Source organism: Meriones unguiculatus, chromosome 2, assembly GCF_030254825.1.
Source record: "Meriones unguiculatus strain TT.TT164.6M chromosome 2, Bangor_MerUng_6.1, whole genome shotgun sequence".
Lineage (NCBI taxonomy): Eukaryota > Metazoa > Chordata > Mammalia > Rodentia > Muridae > Meriones > Meriones unguiculatus.
Window position 1 is genome coordinate 48,830,875 of NC_083350.1, and position 18,788 is coordinate 48,849,662.

General features: G+C 40.7%; 1 protein-coding gene across 4 annotated transcripts in view; it reads right to left on the minus strand.

Annotated features, from left to right (window-relative positions):
• The window catches only part of Arhgap26 (Rho GTPase activating protein 26), a 387,586-nt gene that overhangs the window by 224,957 nt on the left and 143,841 nt on the right, over positions 1–18,788 (minus strand). For all 4 annotated transcript variants that reach the window (XM_021642211.2, XM_021642215.2, XM_021642212.2 and 1 more), the window contains exon 11: positions 11,469–11,547. In XM_021642211.2, coding sequence (XP_021497886.1) covers positions 11,469–11,547 — 79 coding nt within the window. The remainder of the gene's footprint in view (positions 1–11,468; positions 11,548–18,788) is intronic.

Here is an 18,788-nt window from a genome sequence, read left to right on the forward strand (position 1 = left end):
ATAAGACATTAGCAATTGGGCTATTAAGGTAAAGAATGTTCTGGAATTCCTTGAAATACTTAAGTCTCAAAAGATTTTAAATTAAAAAAAAAACTTTTAACTTTTAAATGAGCTATTGAAAACACACAAATATACACACACAGCCAGAGCCTCCAATTACTTCTTGATTTGCCAAGATGTCATCTCCCAGATGTAGGAAGCAAAACAAGGGACTTTTATATGAGCCTGAATCGGAATTCAAATGAAAAACTGGTGACAAAAACCTTAGTGTTACAGCCTCGTTCATGATACCCCTCCCCCCCCCAAATGCTGGGCAATAGTTAGCCTAAGCCACAAACCTGGAGGAAGGAACTTAAAGAGCATACAAACTGGGGTATAAAGTTAACAAAAGTGGGTAGACAGAACAACAGCTGTCCTACAGGGGAGACACATGGAGAAAGCATCTTCCATGTTTTCTAGTGAATGGAACTCCAGGTGAAAATGCTGACTGGTCATATGTCATGGGTGTGAGGCAATGAGAGTTCCTCTCATGGGGCACCACAGCAACAGTGGCTCCTGGAGGAGGATCTTCTTCTTCTCTCCTAGAAGATTTAGAGGAATCTAACAGACCTTGGGACAGCCCAGCAGAACACTGACCATTGCCAGAGCACACAGGTCCAGATGGCCCACAGGTCCCATTTTAGATCGCGCAGCCGAGGCTAGGGGAACCACAGCTCAGTTAAGATACAATATATGCCCGTTTGGCTGCAACAACTCTCTCATTTTTGTATACAGACCTGAGCAGCAAGTAGGGATGCTAGGAGACAAGAAAAGCCCAATGAGCCAAAAAGAGACCAATGGAAAAGCTAGGACAGAGCTGAGAAAAGTGATGACAGTCATCACTAGGTCAGAGAAAAAGAAATTAAACTAGTTTATACAGCATGAATCACATTTTATGTTTAGGTAGCATTATATAGCTGAAGTATGAATCATGCTTTAAAGAGAGACCAATTTGGCAATAATATGGGGAATAATCTGGTGATATCTATTAAAATATTAACATGTATATGCATATATATATAAACTCAAATGTCAAAATGTTTAAAGGTTTACTAAGTTATTAAACTAAAGGCTTAACAAAGCTATGTAGAAAAAAAAAACCTACAAAACAGAACACAATTGATATGAAGAGGAAACAGAATGGGAAAGGAAGTTTAAGTGGTAAGAAGGACAAGAAGGATAAGGGAAGAAGGAGATGTAGAAGGGTAAGGAAAGGAGCAAGGATGAGAGAAGAATAACACTAAGAAATATGTAAAAAGCAATATGTAAATCTACTGTGTTCATATACACATATATATGCACACACACACACACACACACACACACTTAATTGGAGTTACTCACACAGAGGATTATGCTAATCCCAGAAGCCACAGGTTGTCAGGTAAAAAGCCTAGTACCAGCTGTGTGATAACTCTCTTAGGGTTGTTGGTCAGAGGTGCCTTACAGACATTCAAAAATGCAGGCTATTGCCATTGCTCTTCGTTGCCCGCCAGAACTTTAAGGCTCACACCTGTAATTTCCACACTCAGTTCCACTTCAGCCTGAACTATAGTATGAGACCACGCCTCAGATGTATTTGTCATAAAAATCTTCCTTCAAGCTCTGTGAATATTACAGCTCAGAGAACCCTCAGAAAGTAAATCTCTTTTTGGCAGTTTCCTCATCCCCAGAGCTGCCCCTCCTTCTCTCCGTGTTCTGTAGCTAAGCACGTCTGCTGAGAGCACGCAGCCCAGAGTCACTGCAATCACGCCACCACGTCATTCTGTGGGAAGGTGGTGCAGGATGTCACTGGGAACCACAGGTTTTCCAGAGCCATAAATGTTGGCTCTGCCCCTAAAGGTTGTTGCTTGTGGCTGCTGCAGTTTGTTGAGTAGTTTTAAAGTAGTTTAAGAGGAAACTAGATATCCTGATGGCAAAGATCAAATTTGACCCTACTCAGCAGGAAGTAATCTAATGATCATACTGCCCCCTTTCCAACCCTGATGTTACTCAAGAATTTCTTTCCTTTCCTCTCTATCCTTTTTTCTCTCATATTTAGTTAGAGAGTTGAAAGAGAATAGGAAAGCACATAGAGAAGGGTGCAAGAAAGAAAACCCCACAAAGTAGCAAAGGACATGCTGCAAGCAGCTTCAGACATAAACCGCTGGTGATAGCGAAAAGAATATATAAGAGTACAGTCTTTAGGGGCCACCTCTTCAGCATGAGGCACAAATATCATTAATTAAAGAATCCTTGAGAGGAGAAAGAAAAAAACTAGTACCTCTAAATAAGGACATATTGGAAGCAGCTTCAGACATTAAATCATTGATGATACTGAGGAGAATATATGTTTTTGCTTGTTTTGTTTCTTGATCTATTGACTTGGTCTCATACTATAAGGCTGAAATGGAACTGACTATGGAGCTCAGTCTGACCTTGTTCCTGCAGCAATTGTCTTGAATCTACTTCCTGAGTGTGGGAATTACAGGTGTGGGCTACTACTCTGGCTTCCTTGTCTAATTTAACAAAGAAAGTGGTCTATTCTCACAGTTTAAACAATAGCCACAGCACAGTAAAACTAATATGGCTACAACAGTGACTCTATTGCTTGTAAACCTAGATTTAGTAAAAGTAAATCTGGAAGAATAACTTTTTCGGGTTATTTTATTTTGTTTTATTTTACTTATATATTTATTTATTTATTACAAATTTATTCAATTTGTATCCCCACCACAGCCCCCTCCCTTGTCTCCTCCCAGCCCCACCCATCCTCCCTCTTCTCCCCCTATGCCCTTTCCCTAGTCCCCTGATAGGGGAGAACCTCCTCCCCTTCTATCTGACCCTAGCTTATCAGATCTCATCACAGCTGGCTGCATCATCTTCCTCTGTGGCCTGGCAAGGCGGAAGAATAATTTTAAAACTTTATGTGATTGGCTAACTTTGTTTTGTTTTGTTTTGTTGTTGTTTTAGAATGACAGAAAACTGCAAAATTAGCTGGAAGTGTCCCGTGTCTGTTTTATTCAACTGCCCCCATGATAGTACCTGCTGCGACAACTACTGCATCAAAACCAGAAAGGCATCATTAGTCCATAGTATATAGATTATATACCCAATTCATATCAGGTTTTTCATATACTTTTTTTTGATAAGTGTATGTATATGTGTATGTTAAACTACACAGAAGTAGACAAATACACATTGACATAGTTTCATAGAACTATCAGAATTGTGCTATCTATTCTGTTTTCCAACCTCAGTGTCTCCATTCCCTGGAAATCATTGCTTTATTCTCCATTTCTCTATCACTTCAATCATGTTACAAAATGGAAGCATATAGACTATATGTCCATTCCCAGACTTGTTCTTCCAACACACCTTAAGATAAAGACAGCAACAGGGTCAGATGAAAGGAGAGGAGGTCCTCCCCAATCAGTGGACTTGGAGAGGGACAGGGAGGAGATGAGGGAGGGAGGAGATGAGGGAGGGAAGGGAGGGTTTGGGAGGGAATGAGGGAGCAGGATACAACTGGGCTACAGTTAATAAAATGTAACAGTAAATAAAATGTAATAATAATAATAAAATGTACAGTAAATAAATGTAATAATAATAATAAAAAGAAAAGTGAAAAAAAAGATGCAGACAGCTGGTGGGGAGTATCGCAAGTATGTTTCTTTTTGTAGTAAGATATTAAAAATACTCCACTCTGTGGATGTAGCAACTTTTGTAACTGCTTACCCTGGAGAAGGACTGGGTTATTTCCATTTGGGAGCTATCATGAACAAAGTAGCTGGCAAAATATGTGTACAGATTTACCTGTCACACTTTCATTTCTCAGAGAAAAATGTCTCAGAGCAGTGGGAGGGTCCTATGGCAAGGGAATATTTAGTTTATTAACATACTAGAAGCTGCTAGTAACTTTCCAAAGTAATTGTTTCACTTGATACTCCTAACACCAATGTATAAGTGGACCCACTTCCTATAGGTCCCCACAGTCATTTCTTGTTTTTCTTACTATAAAGTTTAATCTTTCATGTAGGGAGTGCACTGACAGTATATTGTGGTTTTTTTATTCTATCTTTGGAGATTAAAATATATATACCATCATTTCCCCCTTCCTTTTCCTCCCTCCAAACCCCCTCATATACTTCTCTCCTTGTCCTCTTTCAAACTGGTGGCTTCCTTTTGTATTAATTGTTGTTATATAAATATTCCTAACACAATAAATAAAACCTGCTCATTCTGTTTAATGTTGCTCGTTTGCATGTTTTAAAGGCTAACCAATTGGTATTGAATAACTGTCCTGGATAGTTTTACATCAACTTGACACAAGCTAGTCATCTGAGAGAAGGGAACATAATTAAGAAATTGCGTCCATACGATTAGGTTGTATGCAGACCTGTAAATTATCTTTTCAATTAGTGATGGATGAAGTGGGGCTAAGCCCATTGTGGGTGATGTCATCTGTGGTGGTCTGAATGAAAATGGTCGCCATAAACTCATAAAGAGTGCCATTATTCATGGAGATAATCTAGAATCCCTGAACAAATGTAACCCAAGGCAACTTAGTCTCCAAGTGGGTGCCCTAGTAAGGGGAACAATTCATGCATGAACTCAGTGACTGGCTCTTTGATCACCTCCCCGTGCGGGGGTGCAGCCTTACCAGGCCACAGGGGAAGACAATGCAGACAATGCTAATAAGACCAGATAGGCTAGGGTCAGATGGAAAGGGAAGAGGACCTCCCCTATCAATGGACTGGGGGAGGGGCATGGGAGGAGAAGAGGGAGAGAGTGCAGGATTGGGAGGGGGAAAGAGAGGGGGCTACAACTGGGATACAAAGTAAATAAATTGTAATAAATTAAAAAAAATAAAAAGAGTGGTATTGTTGGCAGTGTGGTCTTGTTGGAGGAAGATTATCACTGTGTCGTGGGCTTTGAAGGTTCAGAAGCTCAAGCCAGGCCTAGTGGCTCATTGTCTCTTTCTGCTGCCTGCAGATCCAGATGTTGAACTCTCAGCTCCTTCTCCAGTATATATCTGCCTGCATGCCACCATGCTTCCTACCATGAGGATAATGGACTAACCCTCTGAACTATAAGCAAGCCCCAATGAAATGTTTTCCTTTATAAGAGTTGTCTTAAGTCACCATCCCTGTGCTGGTGATCCTGGGTACTACAAGAAAACAGGCTGAGCAAACCATGAGGAGTAAGCTAGTAAGCAGAACCTCTGCATGGCCTCTGCATCAGCTCCTACCTCCAAGTTTCAGACTTGCTTGAGTTCCAGTCCTGACTTCCTTCAGTGGTAGACTACAATGTGGAAATATAAATAAACCTTTTCCTCCCCAATTTGCTGTTAGTTATAGTGTTTTCATCATAACAATAGTAACCCTAACTACGGCAATAACAGTGTTCCCTTCCCTGGGGAAGATTTTCACCTGCTCTTGATATTCCTTAGATGCTTGTAGTTCTCTATGTAGGAGAACTACATAGAGAAGTTCTCCTGAGCTTTCCTCTACCCATATTAGCATGTGTACTGTGGTCATCCTTGTTCAGCTCATGTTTAGGTAGTTATATCAGTGAGAATTTACAGGTGTAACTTCTGACAGCCATAGGAGACACAATCTCTTAGCAGCCTCCTGATCCTTTGGCTCTTAACAATCTTTCACTCCTCTTCTGCAATGATCCCTGAGCCTTAGGTGCAGGAATTATATTATAGATCTATCAGTTGGCCTTGGGAATCATGAATAACTCTGTAATTTTAATTGATTGTGGTTTTCTGCAATGACCTCCACACACTATGGTTAATTTGTATTTCCCTAATGGTTAATGATGTGGAAAATCCTTTTGTGTGCTTTTATGTAATTTCGATAACTTCATTTTAAGAGTTATTTTGTTTTTTTTATGTGTGTGCATGTGCATTCAGGTGCCTGTGAAGGCCAAAAGATGGCATCAAATGCCCAAAGCTTTAGTTCCTGGCAGTTGTGTGTTGGATATGATGGGTGTTAAGAATCAAATTCTAGGAGCTGGAGAGATGGCTCAGGGATTAAGGGTACTGCCTGCTCTTCCAGAGGTCCTGAGTTTAATTCCCAGCAACTACATGGTGGCTCACAACCATCTATAATGAGATCTGGTGCCCTCTTCTGACGTGGCAGGTGTATATGCAAACTGAACATTATATACATAATAAATAAATAAATAAATAAATAAACAAACAAACATATATTTAAAAAAAAAAATCAAATTCTGGTCCTCTACAAAAGCATCAGGTGCTCTTAACTGTTGAGCCTTTTCTTCAGTTCATTTTAAAACAGCTCTTTGTGTCTTTTGTCTATATCCTATATGGATGTTTAGCTGTTTTAAGGATTCTTTTTACCTTTACCAGGTCCTTTATCAGGAAAATGCCCAGTAAACACTTTCATCCAGTCTAGTGATTCTCTCTTTTTTTTTCTTCTCAACAGTATCTTACATGTACAAAAGCAAAGTTTTAAATTTGCTGAAAAAAATTATCCCCTTTGTTCCCCCTAAATCTTATGGGCCATATGTTTGGTGTCATGTTGAAAAATTCACATAGCCCTATGTCAAAACATTTTTATCTTAGTTCTAACAGTCTTATAGTTTTACATTTTATACATAAATCTATGATTAACTCTGAATTAATTCATATAAAATACAAGATTTAAGTTGACGTTCCTGGCTTTTGCCCATGGTGTCTGTTACTTTTAAAAAGCAGCATTTATGGTTTTGTTTTGTTTTTCGTTTTGTTTTGGTTGTATTTGAAGAGAAAGAAAGAAAGAAAGAAAGAAAGAAAGAAAGAAAGAAAGAAAGAAAGAAAGAAAGCTAGCTTTTTTCTTCATTGAATTGCTTTTGTACTTCTGTCTAAATCAATTGGACATTTCTGTAGGAGTCTATTTTTGGATTCTTTATTCCGTTCCATTGATCCAGGTGTCTATCCACTGTCAACACAATGTCTTGATTACTGTCATCTAAAGGAAGTCTTAAAATAGAGTAGAATAATTATTCGACTTCATTCTTTTTTAATTGCTGTAGCTCTTCTACTTCCTACACCTTTAAAAATTGCAGCAGTCTTAATAGGAATTGCATTAAACCTTTGGATCAGTTCGGAGAGCTGACTTCTTTACCAGGCGAGCCTGTGGGTGCAACACATTTACTCAGCTCTGCTTTCACTGCCACTCCCCAGTGCTCACTTAGATCTGTGCCTAAGCTTTACTTTGGAGGCAAGTGACTACAATGCATTTGTAAGTTTGGATACCATTTGCTTATTGCTAGGTTAAAAACGTATAATGATGGGTTGGGGAGAGAACCTAGCACCCTGTCATCTTGGAGAGCTTACCATTTAATTCCTAGTGCTTACTTGGGAGTTTGGTTTTGTTTGTTTTTTTTTTGTTTTGTTTTGTTTTGTTTTAAACTACTAGGCATTACCTACATAGATAACCATGTTATATAAAAATGTGGCAATTTTACATCTTTCTTGCCAATATATCTGTCTTTTGTATTATTTTTTTGTTCCCAGTACTCAGCCAAATGAGTGGTGAGAGGCTCTGTTTGTCCCAGTCTTGGGAAAAAGCACTAAGTCTTTTATGCTAAGTGTGACCTTAGTGATGGATGTGTGATCAAGTATCAAAGATCAGAGAGAAAAGACGGTTTAGAAGATGTGTGTCAGAGTAAAGAAACGACCCCTTTTCCCAATCTCATGCTCACCCTCCTCTGCCACACAGCAATGATTTTTCTCCAGAGGACACCAACTCACTATTGACAGTTTCAGTGAGAATATCAGGTCTGGTTGCTTCATCTATGACATTCTCTGGACAAAGTGCTTATGTCAGTAGAATTCAAATATAAAATTTCTTTGAAGTCATTTTGAAAAAAAAATTCTCTTACCAATGTATATACAGACCAAAACCCTAACCCAAATCCAACTTATTTGTTTTTGTAAGCAAAATTACCATTGAAAGACACCATACTCATTTATTAGTATACTGTCTTTGGCTACGTTTGAACACATATAGCAAACTTCACTAGCTATAGCAGCCACTATGTGGCCCACAAAGTCTGAAATACTATCTGGCATGTCTCACAAATTTTACTGGCATAAATTCCTAATAATAAGATGTAGAGATTAGAAATACAGTCCAGTGGCACAACACTTGCATAGCATGCTCAAGGCCTTGGGCTCATATTCCAATATCACACATGGATGCATGCACAGACACATATACGTACATGCACACATGCACATACACACAACACACACACACACACACACATATACAAAATACAAATTGGAGGCAAGCCTGAACATCTCAGAAGACGAAGATGAAGAAGAAAAGATGGTCATGGTGATGGTACATGCCTGATATAAGATATAAGCCTGGCATAGTTAGGAAGCCTATTGCTGTATGTGGAAAGAATATATTAGAAAATAAATCTAGCAGAAAAGCAGCCAACTTCAAACATTATGTAGTTGATGCAAATGGGCCAAAAAAAAAAAATACTACACTGTAACTGCTATTTTCAGTTACACCATCCAACAAACACAGCGTTTTCACAAGCAAGTTTGAACTGGGGCCCCTTCATTTGAATTGAAAGATCTTACTGATAACTGGATAAAATCCAGTGTTTAATGTTGAAATACAGCTCCAATTTCTTCCGCTATCACATATCCATCAATATCATGAAAATATTTCACATGTCTTTAAGATAGAGTGTGACTATCAGCCAAAATTTGTGGTTTATGTAATAATTAACATGTTACAAAATCAACTAGGTTGGGGTTTATTTAGATGTTCTTCCCAAGTCAACCTAATGTGTTACTGAGCAATGAAAGAACAAAAAGAAAAGAAATTGAAATTCACTAGCACTACCTCCAAAAACATTCTACTACTGAGTAATATTCTAGGTCAGCGTGTGCCCATGTTTGCATCCCCCTAACATAAGAAAATCTCCCAATATTAGGGAACCAGCCTGCAGAAAAGCCAACCAGAGAAAGCCAAAACTCCCAAGGGGATACATTTAACTAATTAGGGAGGAGGTGATTAAAATGGAGCTGCTAATTGTCTACTATGCTCTCAACAGTGGGAGACAAAATTACACCTCATGTTACTGTCAATTACGCAGCCCTCATTTGTCTGTATTTATATTTCCCTTTAGGGCGCTGAAGAGCTCATAGAGGTATATATAGTTTCCAACACACGTTATATGCTCCTCTGTGGCAACAGGTTTATAAAATATTTAGAGACAAAATTATCTTGTGTTTAGACTTATTATCAATGCGTACATTCTTGAGCAAAAGGAGTTATTTTTTTTTCTATCTGCAGAGGCCAGGTGGTATCGATGGGAACTCTGAAGTGACTAGTAAGAGGCCAACTGCACACAGGTGCAGAACAAGCACCAAGTGGCAGAGAGGTGTGCAAGAAGAGGCTGAAATGGTGATACAGAAGTATCAGAAGTTGAGCTGGTGGCAGCGAGAAAACAGGTTTTTGTTGGTTTATTATTTCACTTTTTAAACCAAGGATATCATGCACTGACGGGATTTTTTCACTCTGGGGATTTCCCATTCTATGAGTCTGGGGAGTCATTCAAGAGAGCCAGAGAAAGTAAGAACTGCAGAAGTAACTGAGCATGAATCCTCAGAAGACAGTTTAAAGATGAAACCTAAATACTTCTGCAGATAGACCTCGGCTGTGCCACTGGAGTGGAGCCTTCGGGCCATTCACGGCATCATTTCTCCTCTTCTTCCCTGAAGTGCACTAGGAACCGACGGCAGGGCCGGTGGCTACCTGTGGGCATCTGGATTTCTTCATTCTCATCTGAAGGCACATATGGCCACATCATGTTTACTACTGCAACACACGACCTCTAAGTACTTCACAATGCTTTCCCAGGATGCTTCCAGCTCCATTTTCAGGTTGGAGCAGAGTACTGACAGAAGAACCCAGGAAACCATGGGGCAAGGTATGGAGAGCCCAGGTGAGAACTCTGGCAGGCAAACACACTTCCATCCACACCTGCTACTACACTTTGTGTCTCTTCACCATACAGCATCCTGGCTTGTTCTCTACAAAGGTAACCTCTTATTATCTGTGAAGCTTGCAGTGAGTTATTCAATCTCTCTAAACCTGTTGTTCTCATCTATACAACGAATCACAACAACACCTGTTTCCTAAGGCAGTGAGAAATAAGTAGATTTTAAAATATTAAATTTTACAACACACTCATATGGTGCTCAGTTAGGAGTGTTTCTATGGATAACTATATATATATATATATATTTCAAAATATATATATTTATATATATTGAGGCTATCTTATATTTTGGCCCAAGAAAATAATTTAGATTAAACAGCTGTTTCATTATAGTTTATCCAACTTTACTTCATCTTTAAGTAGTTGCTTAAATATGGATCTGTAGTACTAAAGGTTATACAAACACTGGTTATTGCTTGTGTTTTGTTAACTACAGTGAGTCCTGTGTGTATATAACATACAGTTGGGTAGAACAGCACATCCCTCTGTATTGCCAGATCATCCAACCAGCACAGCCTGGGAAAGAGCCGCAGATGAGCGGGGATCATCTGCAAGGGGAAGCGGCTTGATTCACAATGTCCTCTAGGCAGCAGGAGCCATGCTCTCTGCCTTTTTAGGGACGCATCTCCCTCTTTGGATCATGGCTTTATCCGTGTAGAATCTTTTTTATCTTTTATGATAGAACTTGGCTGTACTTTACTCTTAGGATTTTTGTAACCTTAATACTGTAAAACTGTAGTTGAGATTCTCAGCTCTGAGATAAAAAGGCCTGTTTGGGGACTTACCCCAGAGCTCTCAGATGGGCTTTACATGTCACATGTTGCATAACAACCACAAGATCACATAACCCTGCTGAGGCCAGCATCTCTGAAATGGGAGCACAGATCACGTCGCCAGGCTTAACTGCTTCCATCTACCCTGATAATGTCCTACTGCTTATGAGGTGTGAATCACCATAGCAATGGAAACCTAATCAGATGATGATGATAAAGATGCTGCATCGCCTAAGTATACTTTTACAACCATACATCCCATTAAAAACAGCTGGCCTTGTGCTTTGCAGCCCACTTTGTGAAGGCAACATATGGCCAACAGCTACCCCGTCGTACAGACTACTCTTTCCTTTTAAGAGGCTCAGAAAAAATATACCTATGACTATAATGTGGAAAACCTGGGGCTGTACCATCACATAGAACTTCTACCTTAAGAGCCAAGGCCAAACCTTGGGAGCTGCATACATACAGAAGCAATTGCAGTATCTGCAAGCATCAGTCTACGAATGAAAAATGCCCCTGTGACATCACTGTCAAGGACTCAAGGCTTTAGAGCAACAGCGAAGAACTCTTGCAGGGAGGTAGTATCGCGCTACTCGGGCCGGTATTGTTCCACTTCCCTGAATTGTTACTTACGGGTTCCCGGCCATCCATGGCTTCCATCCAGAGCCTACGGTCTTCTTCCGACAACGCCTGCATGGTGATAACCCCTGGCCTAGAGAAAAAGGAGAGGCACATACGTGACCACAGTGCCACAGAAAGAGAAACTGGTAGTATTCTTAAATGTTTTTACAGACTATTTCAGAGAAACCCACTTATCAGAGTGAGAGGATACTGAAGCCAACTGCATGAGGAGAGGCACAGCATCCTGCTCCTGATGGCAAACCTCCCATCTCAGAAAGCAATGCCACCTCCTTGCATCCCTCTCAATACACCTGTCTCTCTCACAAGGGCAAAAGGTAGAGGAAAAGGATGAAAATTACTAACTACCAGGTTCCTCTAGAGCTTGCTTGTTCCTTGGACATGACCCATTTGCTTAACTGGATGTTTTGCTAAAAGAGGGAATGCAGTAAGTATTTTCTAAAGTGAATGAAGCTGACTGTGGATAAAGAGAGACATACCCATTTTGAATACTTCATAGTTCTTAATATCAAACCCAATGCTTCTAAATTGCTTTCGTCACCAAATTTTATGAAGTGGGCTGGCTTTGCAATTACAATTAAATTAAATGTATGTAAATTGTTTGAATGACTACCCGCATGTCAGAAGCAGAGTGCTACACAGACATTCACTGTTCATACTCTCCGTGAAATCTACTGACTATTCACAAGGAGAACAAGCCCTCCAGACAGTTCACACAGCACCAAGCCCCGCTTCCCTTTATAAATGGCGCTCCCCACAGAAAAGAATGGGCAGTAAAATGACTTGAGGAAAATGTCACACACTCCTCAAGGCAGTTTCTTTAGTTAGTGTTGGTCCCATGCTGCCCACAAACCATTTCCCCTCCAAACATATGTGCATTCTATTGAAACATTTAAATGCCTATAAAAATGATAAAGAGGACAGCAACCCTCAAAAGTCCCAGTGCTGGTGGATCCCACCTCTAATTAATGAGTTATTGGCAGCTGATGGCTGCTGGAAGAGGGACTTGTCCCCACTCCATGCCAGGCTCCTGATAGATTGCCCATGTTTTAGTAGTTAGCCCTACACCCATGCACACACTGACAGGATTAAGTGGACTCAGAGGGCTTAAAATGTGTACATGAAGTTGTCAGAAAGAAGTTGGGGGAATATGAAAGGGCCCAGAGGAGAGGGAGGGTTCAAGAGTGAATTTGACCAAAGCACATTGTGTACATGCATAAAATCCTCAAACAATAAATTAAAAAAAAAAATTTTAAAGTTTAAGAATAGCTCTTTTAAACCCTCATCTTCAAAGTTTAAGAAATCCTGGAAGACAGAAAGAAAGATCAACTGATCAAAAACTAAAGCCCACATGCCCTCTGTAAGGTGCTAAACCACCACGGCAGGGATGAAGACAGCAAGAATCTGCCTGCCAAGCTCTATCATCCCTGTTCATGGCTGGGGCCCACTGTTCAACACCGTGCTCTTGTCAGCCACCCTCCCACCTCCAAAAGGGGCTTGCGGTGGAAGGGAATGTGAAGGAGTAAGGAGCAGAGAGAGAGGACACACCCTGGCAAGTCTGCCTCCACAGAGGCAGGAAAATGAGGTTTAGAGTAGGTGGGTGTGTTGAGGATGGAAGGACACCATTCCCTGAGAAGGACATCATTCCTTGAAGCCACACGGGACACGAGCACCAGAAGAGAAAGGTGAGTCCAAGGACAGACTAATTCTTCTCCCACAGCTTCCACCAAGCCTCTCCCTCCTCTTCTGAGACCCAAAGACCTTTTCAATCCAGCAGCCCATTTGAGGAGCCAGACTCCCCATGCGTCTGTAGACTGCTCCCAGTTGTGGCTCCTCAGAACTGAGCCTGTGGCCTGGAGGGAGAGCAAAGCTGACATTTCCCTTTCCTCCTTTCAAAACCAAGCACAAAGGTGCTTTGAAATCAAAAGCCTAAGAAGCTATGGCCTGCTGCAAAGTTCACAAGCAACCAGCTTCCATTCTCTAAATGCAGCTGTATTTTTTTGTTATTTAATTTTTGCTTGCTTTGTGTTGTTTGCTGGTACCACCTATTTGAATCTAGCAATCCATCTTAAGAAAATAAATAAAAATAAAAAGTGGATTCTCAGTCCAACCCCTCTCTACTGACACTGAACTTCTGGGCTGGCCTTGGACAATCAGAGTGATCCTGATGTGTAGCTATGCCAAAGGCTCGTGCCCTGAACCACCCATTCCACCCCAAACTTTTCCTTCTGGGTTTTCTGCTCTATTAGTACTAAAACCCTACTCTCTATGCTGAGAGTCAAGCTGCCAAGACACCCCAGACCCTTTCCTGTAAGAAAACAGTCTTAAACACAAGAGTTGCCCAAACACCAAGAGTGCAGAGGTATCACAGATGTCACATCAGCTTCGTAGCCTATGGCGTGATATTTCCACCCAAAGCCACCAAGAGGAAGTTCAGAAAAAACTCAGAGGCTGTAAGGGGGTGGGGGAGGTAATTGGGCCTTCGTAACTAGGGAAGTCAACATGAGTTGTTTTCACTTCAAATAGATATATCAAAATTATTTTCCACATGTAGTCTTGCCACCTTTGTGTGTGGTGGGGGTGAGGAGTACACCTTGGACAATAGATAGTGAAGAAAGCAGATATCACACATTTGGTTATAATTCTATTCCCCAAATTCAGACAATTTTCTCAGCCACATATATGTACATCCGGATACAGCACTGTACTTTCTAGGGAGAACTATTTGTATTTTTCCTTCATTAAATTAAAAACACTAATATGAATCCTACATGTGACTTTCCCAAGAAGCCAAGGTCAATTTTATTTTGGAATCAAACAGTGACTTATTCTCTAGTTACTGTCTCAAGTCCGCTAGATTAGCAACATATCTCCAAATAAACAAAACAAACAACAAGAAAAACCTTCTGTGATGTGAAACTGCATATCCGCAAACTTTCAAAATTTCTGTTATAGCATATCTACTTAGTTCATGCTTGGAATGTGTGTCCGTTTTTCATAGAAAAACTGAGGGAGAAGAGAGAAGACATGGGACATAGAAGGGAAATATAAAACAATGATAGAGAAACGAGAAATAGGACTGGAGATCTTCCTGGTCCTATACATCTCTGAGATCTACAATGCTGTGATGGAACAGCAGTTTAGCCCAGCACAGCGCACCACCTGCTGTGTTAAGTGCTCTATGAACACTGAGACATGAGGTAAGTTCATTCTCATGACTCCCACTGAAAAGACAAGAAAACCAAGATTCAGAGAGGTAAGAACTTATCCCTGAGGGCACCCAGTAGAGTACAGGGCGATTACATGTCCACAATCCAACTCCTAGCCCTGGTATGTGATGCCATCCAAACGTGGAGGTACCAGAGCCCCCACGGTATTTGTGTGTACTACCCAGTTCCTCTGGCATCAAGACTGACTGAGAATTCCTACAGCTCCTTAAAGAGGCCCCTCATGGACAGATGATAAAGGGCTCTAAAAAACCAAAGTGCTTCATAAATATTCTTCTTCACACAACCTTCTCCCAGGGCTCTTCCTCCAGAACCCAGTCATACCATGTATAATTGGGACTGAATTTCAACAGCACAGTTCCCCCCTCAAGACAAGCAAATGAAGAAAGGGCAATGTTTTTTTTTAATAGAACAAAACGGGTGCTGTTTGCATAAAGATTCTAAGAACCAGAGAAATGGGATTTCTACTGTGAGCTTGTATCCCCTAAAACTTTCAAGGAAGCTACACTCATCAACTTCAACATCACGGCTGCCTAAACAAGACCTGAACAAGGACAACACCAACAAACATGCTAATACACAAGAAGTAAATCTCATAGGGCCCCAATCATAGACAAAGAACTAAAAGCAACTAAGGAATGCTGAGAGTGGGAGGAAAAAAAATATCTTTCCCCAGTTGGTTATTCAATACCAGTGGTCAGCGCTGAAATCAGACACATACAGCTGGAGTGAAAAGATTGTATGTATATATTAAAGAAATATATACACATGTGTGTAGCAACTAGAGAAAAAGAGGGCAGAAGCCATGAAATGGGAAAGGGGGTTACATGAAAGGGGCTGGAGGAAAGAGAAAGGAAAAAATGGTATAATTTTAATTTTAAAAAAATGTTTAAAAGCTGTTATCATAAAGAAAACAAATACTGGTAAGTTAGATCTCACCAAAATAAAGAAGATGCATTTATTAAAAAATAATATAAGAAAATGAAAATGTAGAGACTGGCAGTGTAGTTCAGTCAATAGTGTTTATCTATATGCATGAGGTTCTGTGCTGGAATCCCAGTACTGTGTTATCCAGACATAATGGAACACATCCACAGTGCTGCCACATGGGAGGTAGAAGCAGAAGGACCAAAAGTTCAAAGTCATCTTCAGTGACTTCAAGGCTAGCCTGTGCTACATGAGCCCCAGTCTCAAAACACAAACTATTGCAAGTGAAAAAAAAAAAAGTAAGAACAAAAGTGAGAGTAAATATTTTTAATATATATCTTCTATTAGACCCATATTCCAGATGTGTGATGAATATAAACAAACAGGGAGAAAATTAACACCAAAATTCAATTTAAAATCTTAATAGGCACTTCATTAAAAAAAAAAAGGCAAGGCTATCTAAGGTCTAAGAGCTAGAGAGTTAGCTTAGTGGCTGAGGGAGTTTGCTGTTCTCCAGCTTAATTATGGCACCTATGCCAGGAAGCTCACAATTATCTTTAACTCCAACTCCACATGACCCACTGCTCTCTTCTGACCTTCATACACTTCTGGTACTTGCATACCATGGTGGTTTGAATAAAAATGGCCCATATGGGCCCATAGGGAGTGGCACTATTAGAAGGTATGGCTTGTTGGAGGAAGTATGTTACTGGGGGGGGGGATAGGCTTTAATGTTTCAGAAGCTCACACCAGGCCTAGTGGTTCACTGTCTCTTCCTGTTGTCCTCAGATTAAGATGTAGAACTCTCAGTTCCTTTTCCAGCACCATGTCTGCCTGCATGAGACCATGCTTCCCACCATGGCTATAATAGACTAAACCTCTGAATGTAAGCCAGCCCTAACTATATGTTTTCCTTCATAGGAGCTGCCATGGTCATGGTGTCTCTTCACAGTAGTAACTATGACACACACACATGGCATACACACACACACACACAGAGAGAGAGAGAGAGAGAGAGAGAGAGAGAGAGAGAGAGACAAAGGCAGAGTCAGAGACAGAGAAGTATAAATAAAAAATGAAAGAGATCCAAATGGCCAATAGATGTAAGAAGCAGACATCAAATGATTATTCACTGAGGAGATGCAATTTAAAAGCACAATGAGCTATATCCATCACCTCCTGAACATAAAAGGCTAATTAAGAATTTAGTGGTGTGATTCTCAGGCTTTGCTAGTGAGAAATGAGGACTTTCTTTTCTTCAGTATTTACTAGAACTAAACACCACACATGACTTAACCATACCACTTCTATATATATCACCACGAAAACTGAGTGCCTATGTCCTCCTCACGAACACTCACCATTTTATCCATAATAACCAAAACTGCAGCAAAAAAAAAAAAAAAAAAACAAATGTCTAACACAAGAGGATGACAAACACAAGAGGATGACACGTGGATGAATGTATGCCTGAATGTTGGGATGCCATGCAACAACAAGCAAAAACAGCAACTAGGGCTGCACAGAATGGTAGGTTTGAATCTCACAGATGACGAGGAAAAGCCTACAGTCTGTTTTACTGCGTTTCCATGGTGTTCAAACTCTTAAAAACATTCACACAGGGCAGAAATGTTCTTCTGCCTCCAAGAACGGGTATGGCGGTGTCTGGGGAGAAGTATGAGGGAAACTTCAAGGATAGAAACGTTCTTCTTGTCAGGGTCCTAGTATGTGTGTGCATATGTGTGTACAGAAAGACCTCAAACATAGGCTTGAGATATGCGTAGTTCCCAGTGGGATCGCAATGAAGAGCTCGTGTTAGACACCCACGGGCTACAGCCCCCTGTCTGCACCTTGGCCTCCATATTACAGATCTGAGACTCTGGAGAACAAGCAACCACACCGTTCTCTGCTGGATGTGCAACATGCACTTTCAGGAAAGCAGACTGGAGAAGTTCAATTGCTTTTCCTTGGGACTGACTGGGTTACACTTTTGGCCATGTTACAAACTTGAAGAAGTGCATTACACATTTCTAGGTGAAAGGCACAAAGTAAAATACTCCAAAAAATTAGTCATTACCGCAAGGACAAATGAGGGACAATAGTAAGTATGGGGTAGTATCAAAGCAGTGCCTAGAGAAGGGCAGGAGAATAGTTTAAAGGGGGAAAGAAACAATGTGCTCCTGTTATAGTCTACCTAACCACCAACATGCTCACACTGAAAAATCACACCTCTACTATAAGCACTAGGCTGAAGGAAAACACCAGCTCTGATATCATGGCTATTTCCTTCCCCTACCCAGTAAAAGCTTCGAAATAGACTGCTACTCCCTTTTAAAACTAATGCTTGATAACTGATAAGGACAGAGAAAGGAAGTCTACAGGAAATTCTAGAAACTCTTTGGAGAAGTTCCCTCCAGTCACCAGATGAGAGAGGGTACAAACTATTTAAAAATCTTTTCTAGAGGCCAGCCCTAAAATTTATCTCCTCAAAGGCCAGCATGTCTTCACTTTGAGTACATTGTCAGTGCTGGAGTTGGAGCAGCCTGAGAAGCATGAACAAGTATCTGCAATTTTCTCAACACTGCTACACTCACACCATAAGAATGATGCGGAAAATAGTTCTCCAACATGAATAGAAATGAGCAGCAAGAGAGAAATTTGTGGGGAGGGAAGAAAGGAGCTGAGGGTGATAGGAAGGTGGGGGGAAGGCAGTCAATATGCAAGGTGTATAAACCTTAAACATGATAATAATGGTAAGGAGATTCACTTAACTCTAGGCAAGCCGCTACCCAGCCCTAAATGTCTTCCAATGCTGGCTTCCTAAAGCAGCCCAGAGAAAAGCAGCACATCCCTTTCAGGTGTTCTACTTAGGTTTCTGTCGGTGAAATGAAGATCAGAGAGAGGAAAGGGCTTATTTCTCTTACAGGCCCTACTCCATCCTCAGAAGTCACTCGAGGCAGAAACATGGTGACAGGTACTGAAGGAGAGACCATGAAGGAAAGATGCTTAGTGGCTTGTTTCTCCTGGCTTGCTCATCCTGTTTTTGTACACCATCCAGGGGTGGCATAATACAAAGTGAGTGGGGCCTTTCCATATCAGTCATTGATCAGGAAAACGGCCTACAGACTTGCCTACATGCCAATCTGATGGAGGCAATTTC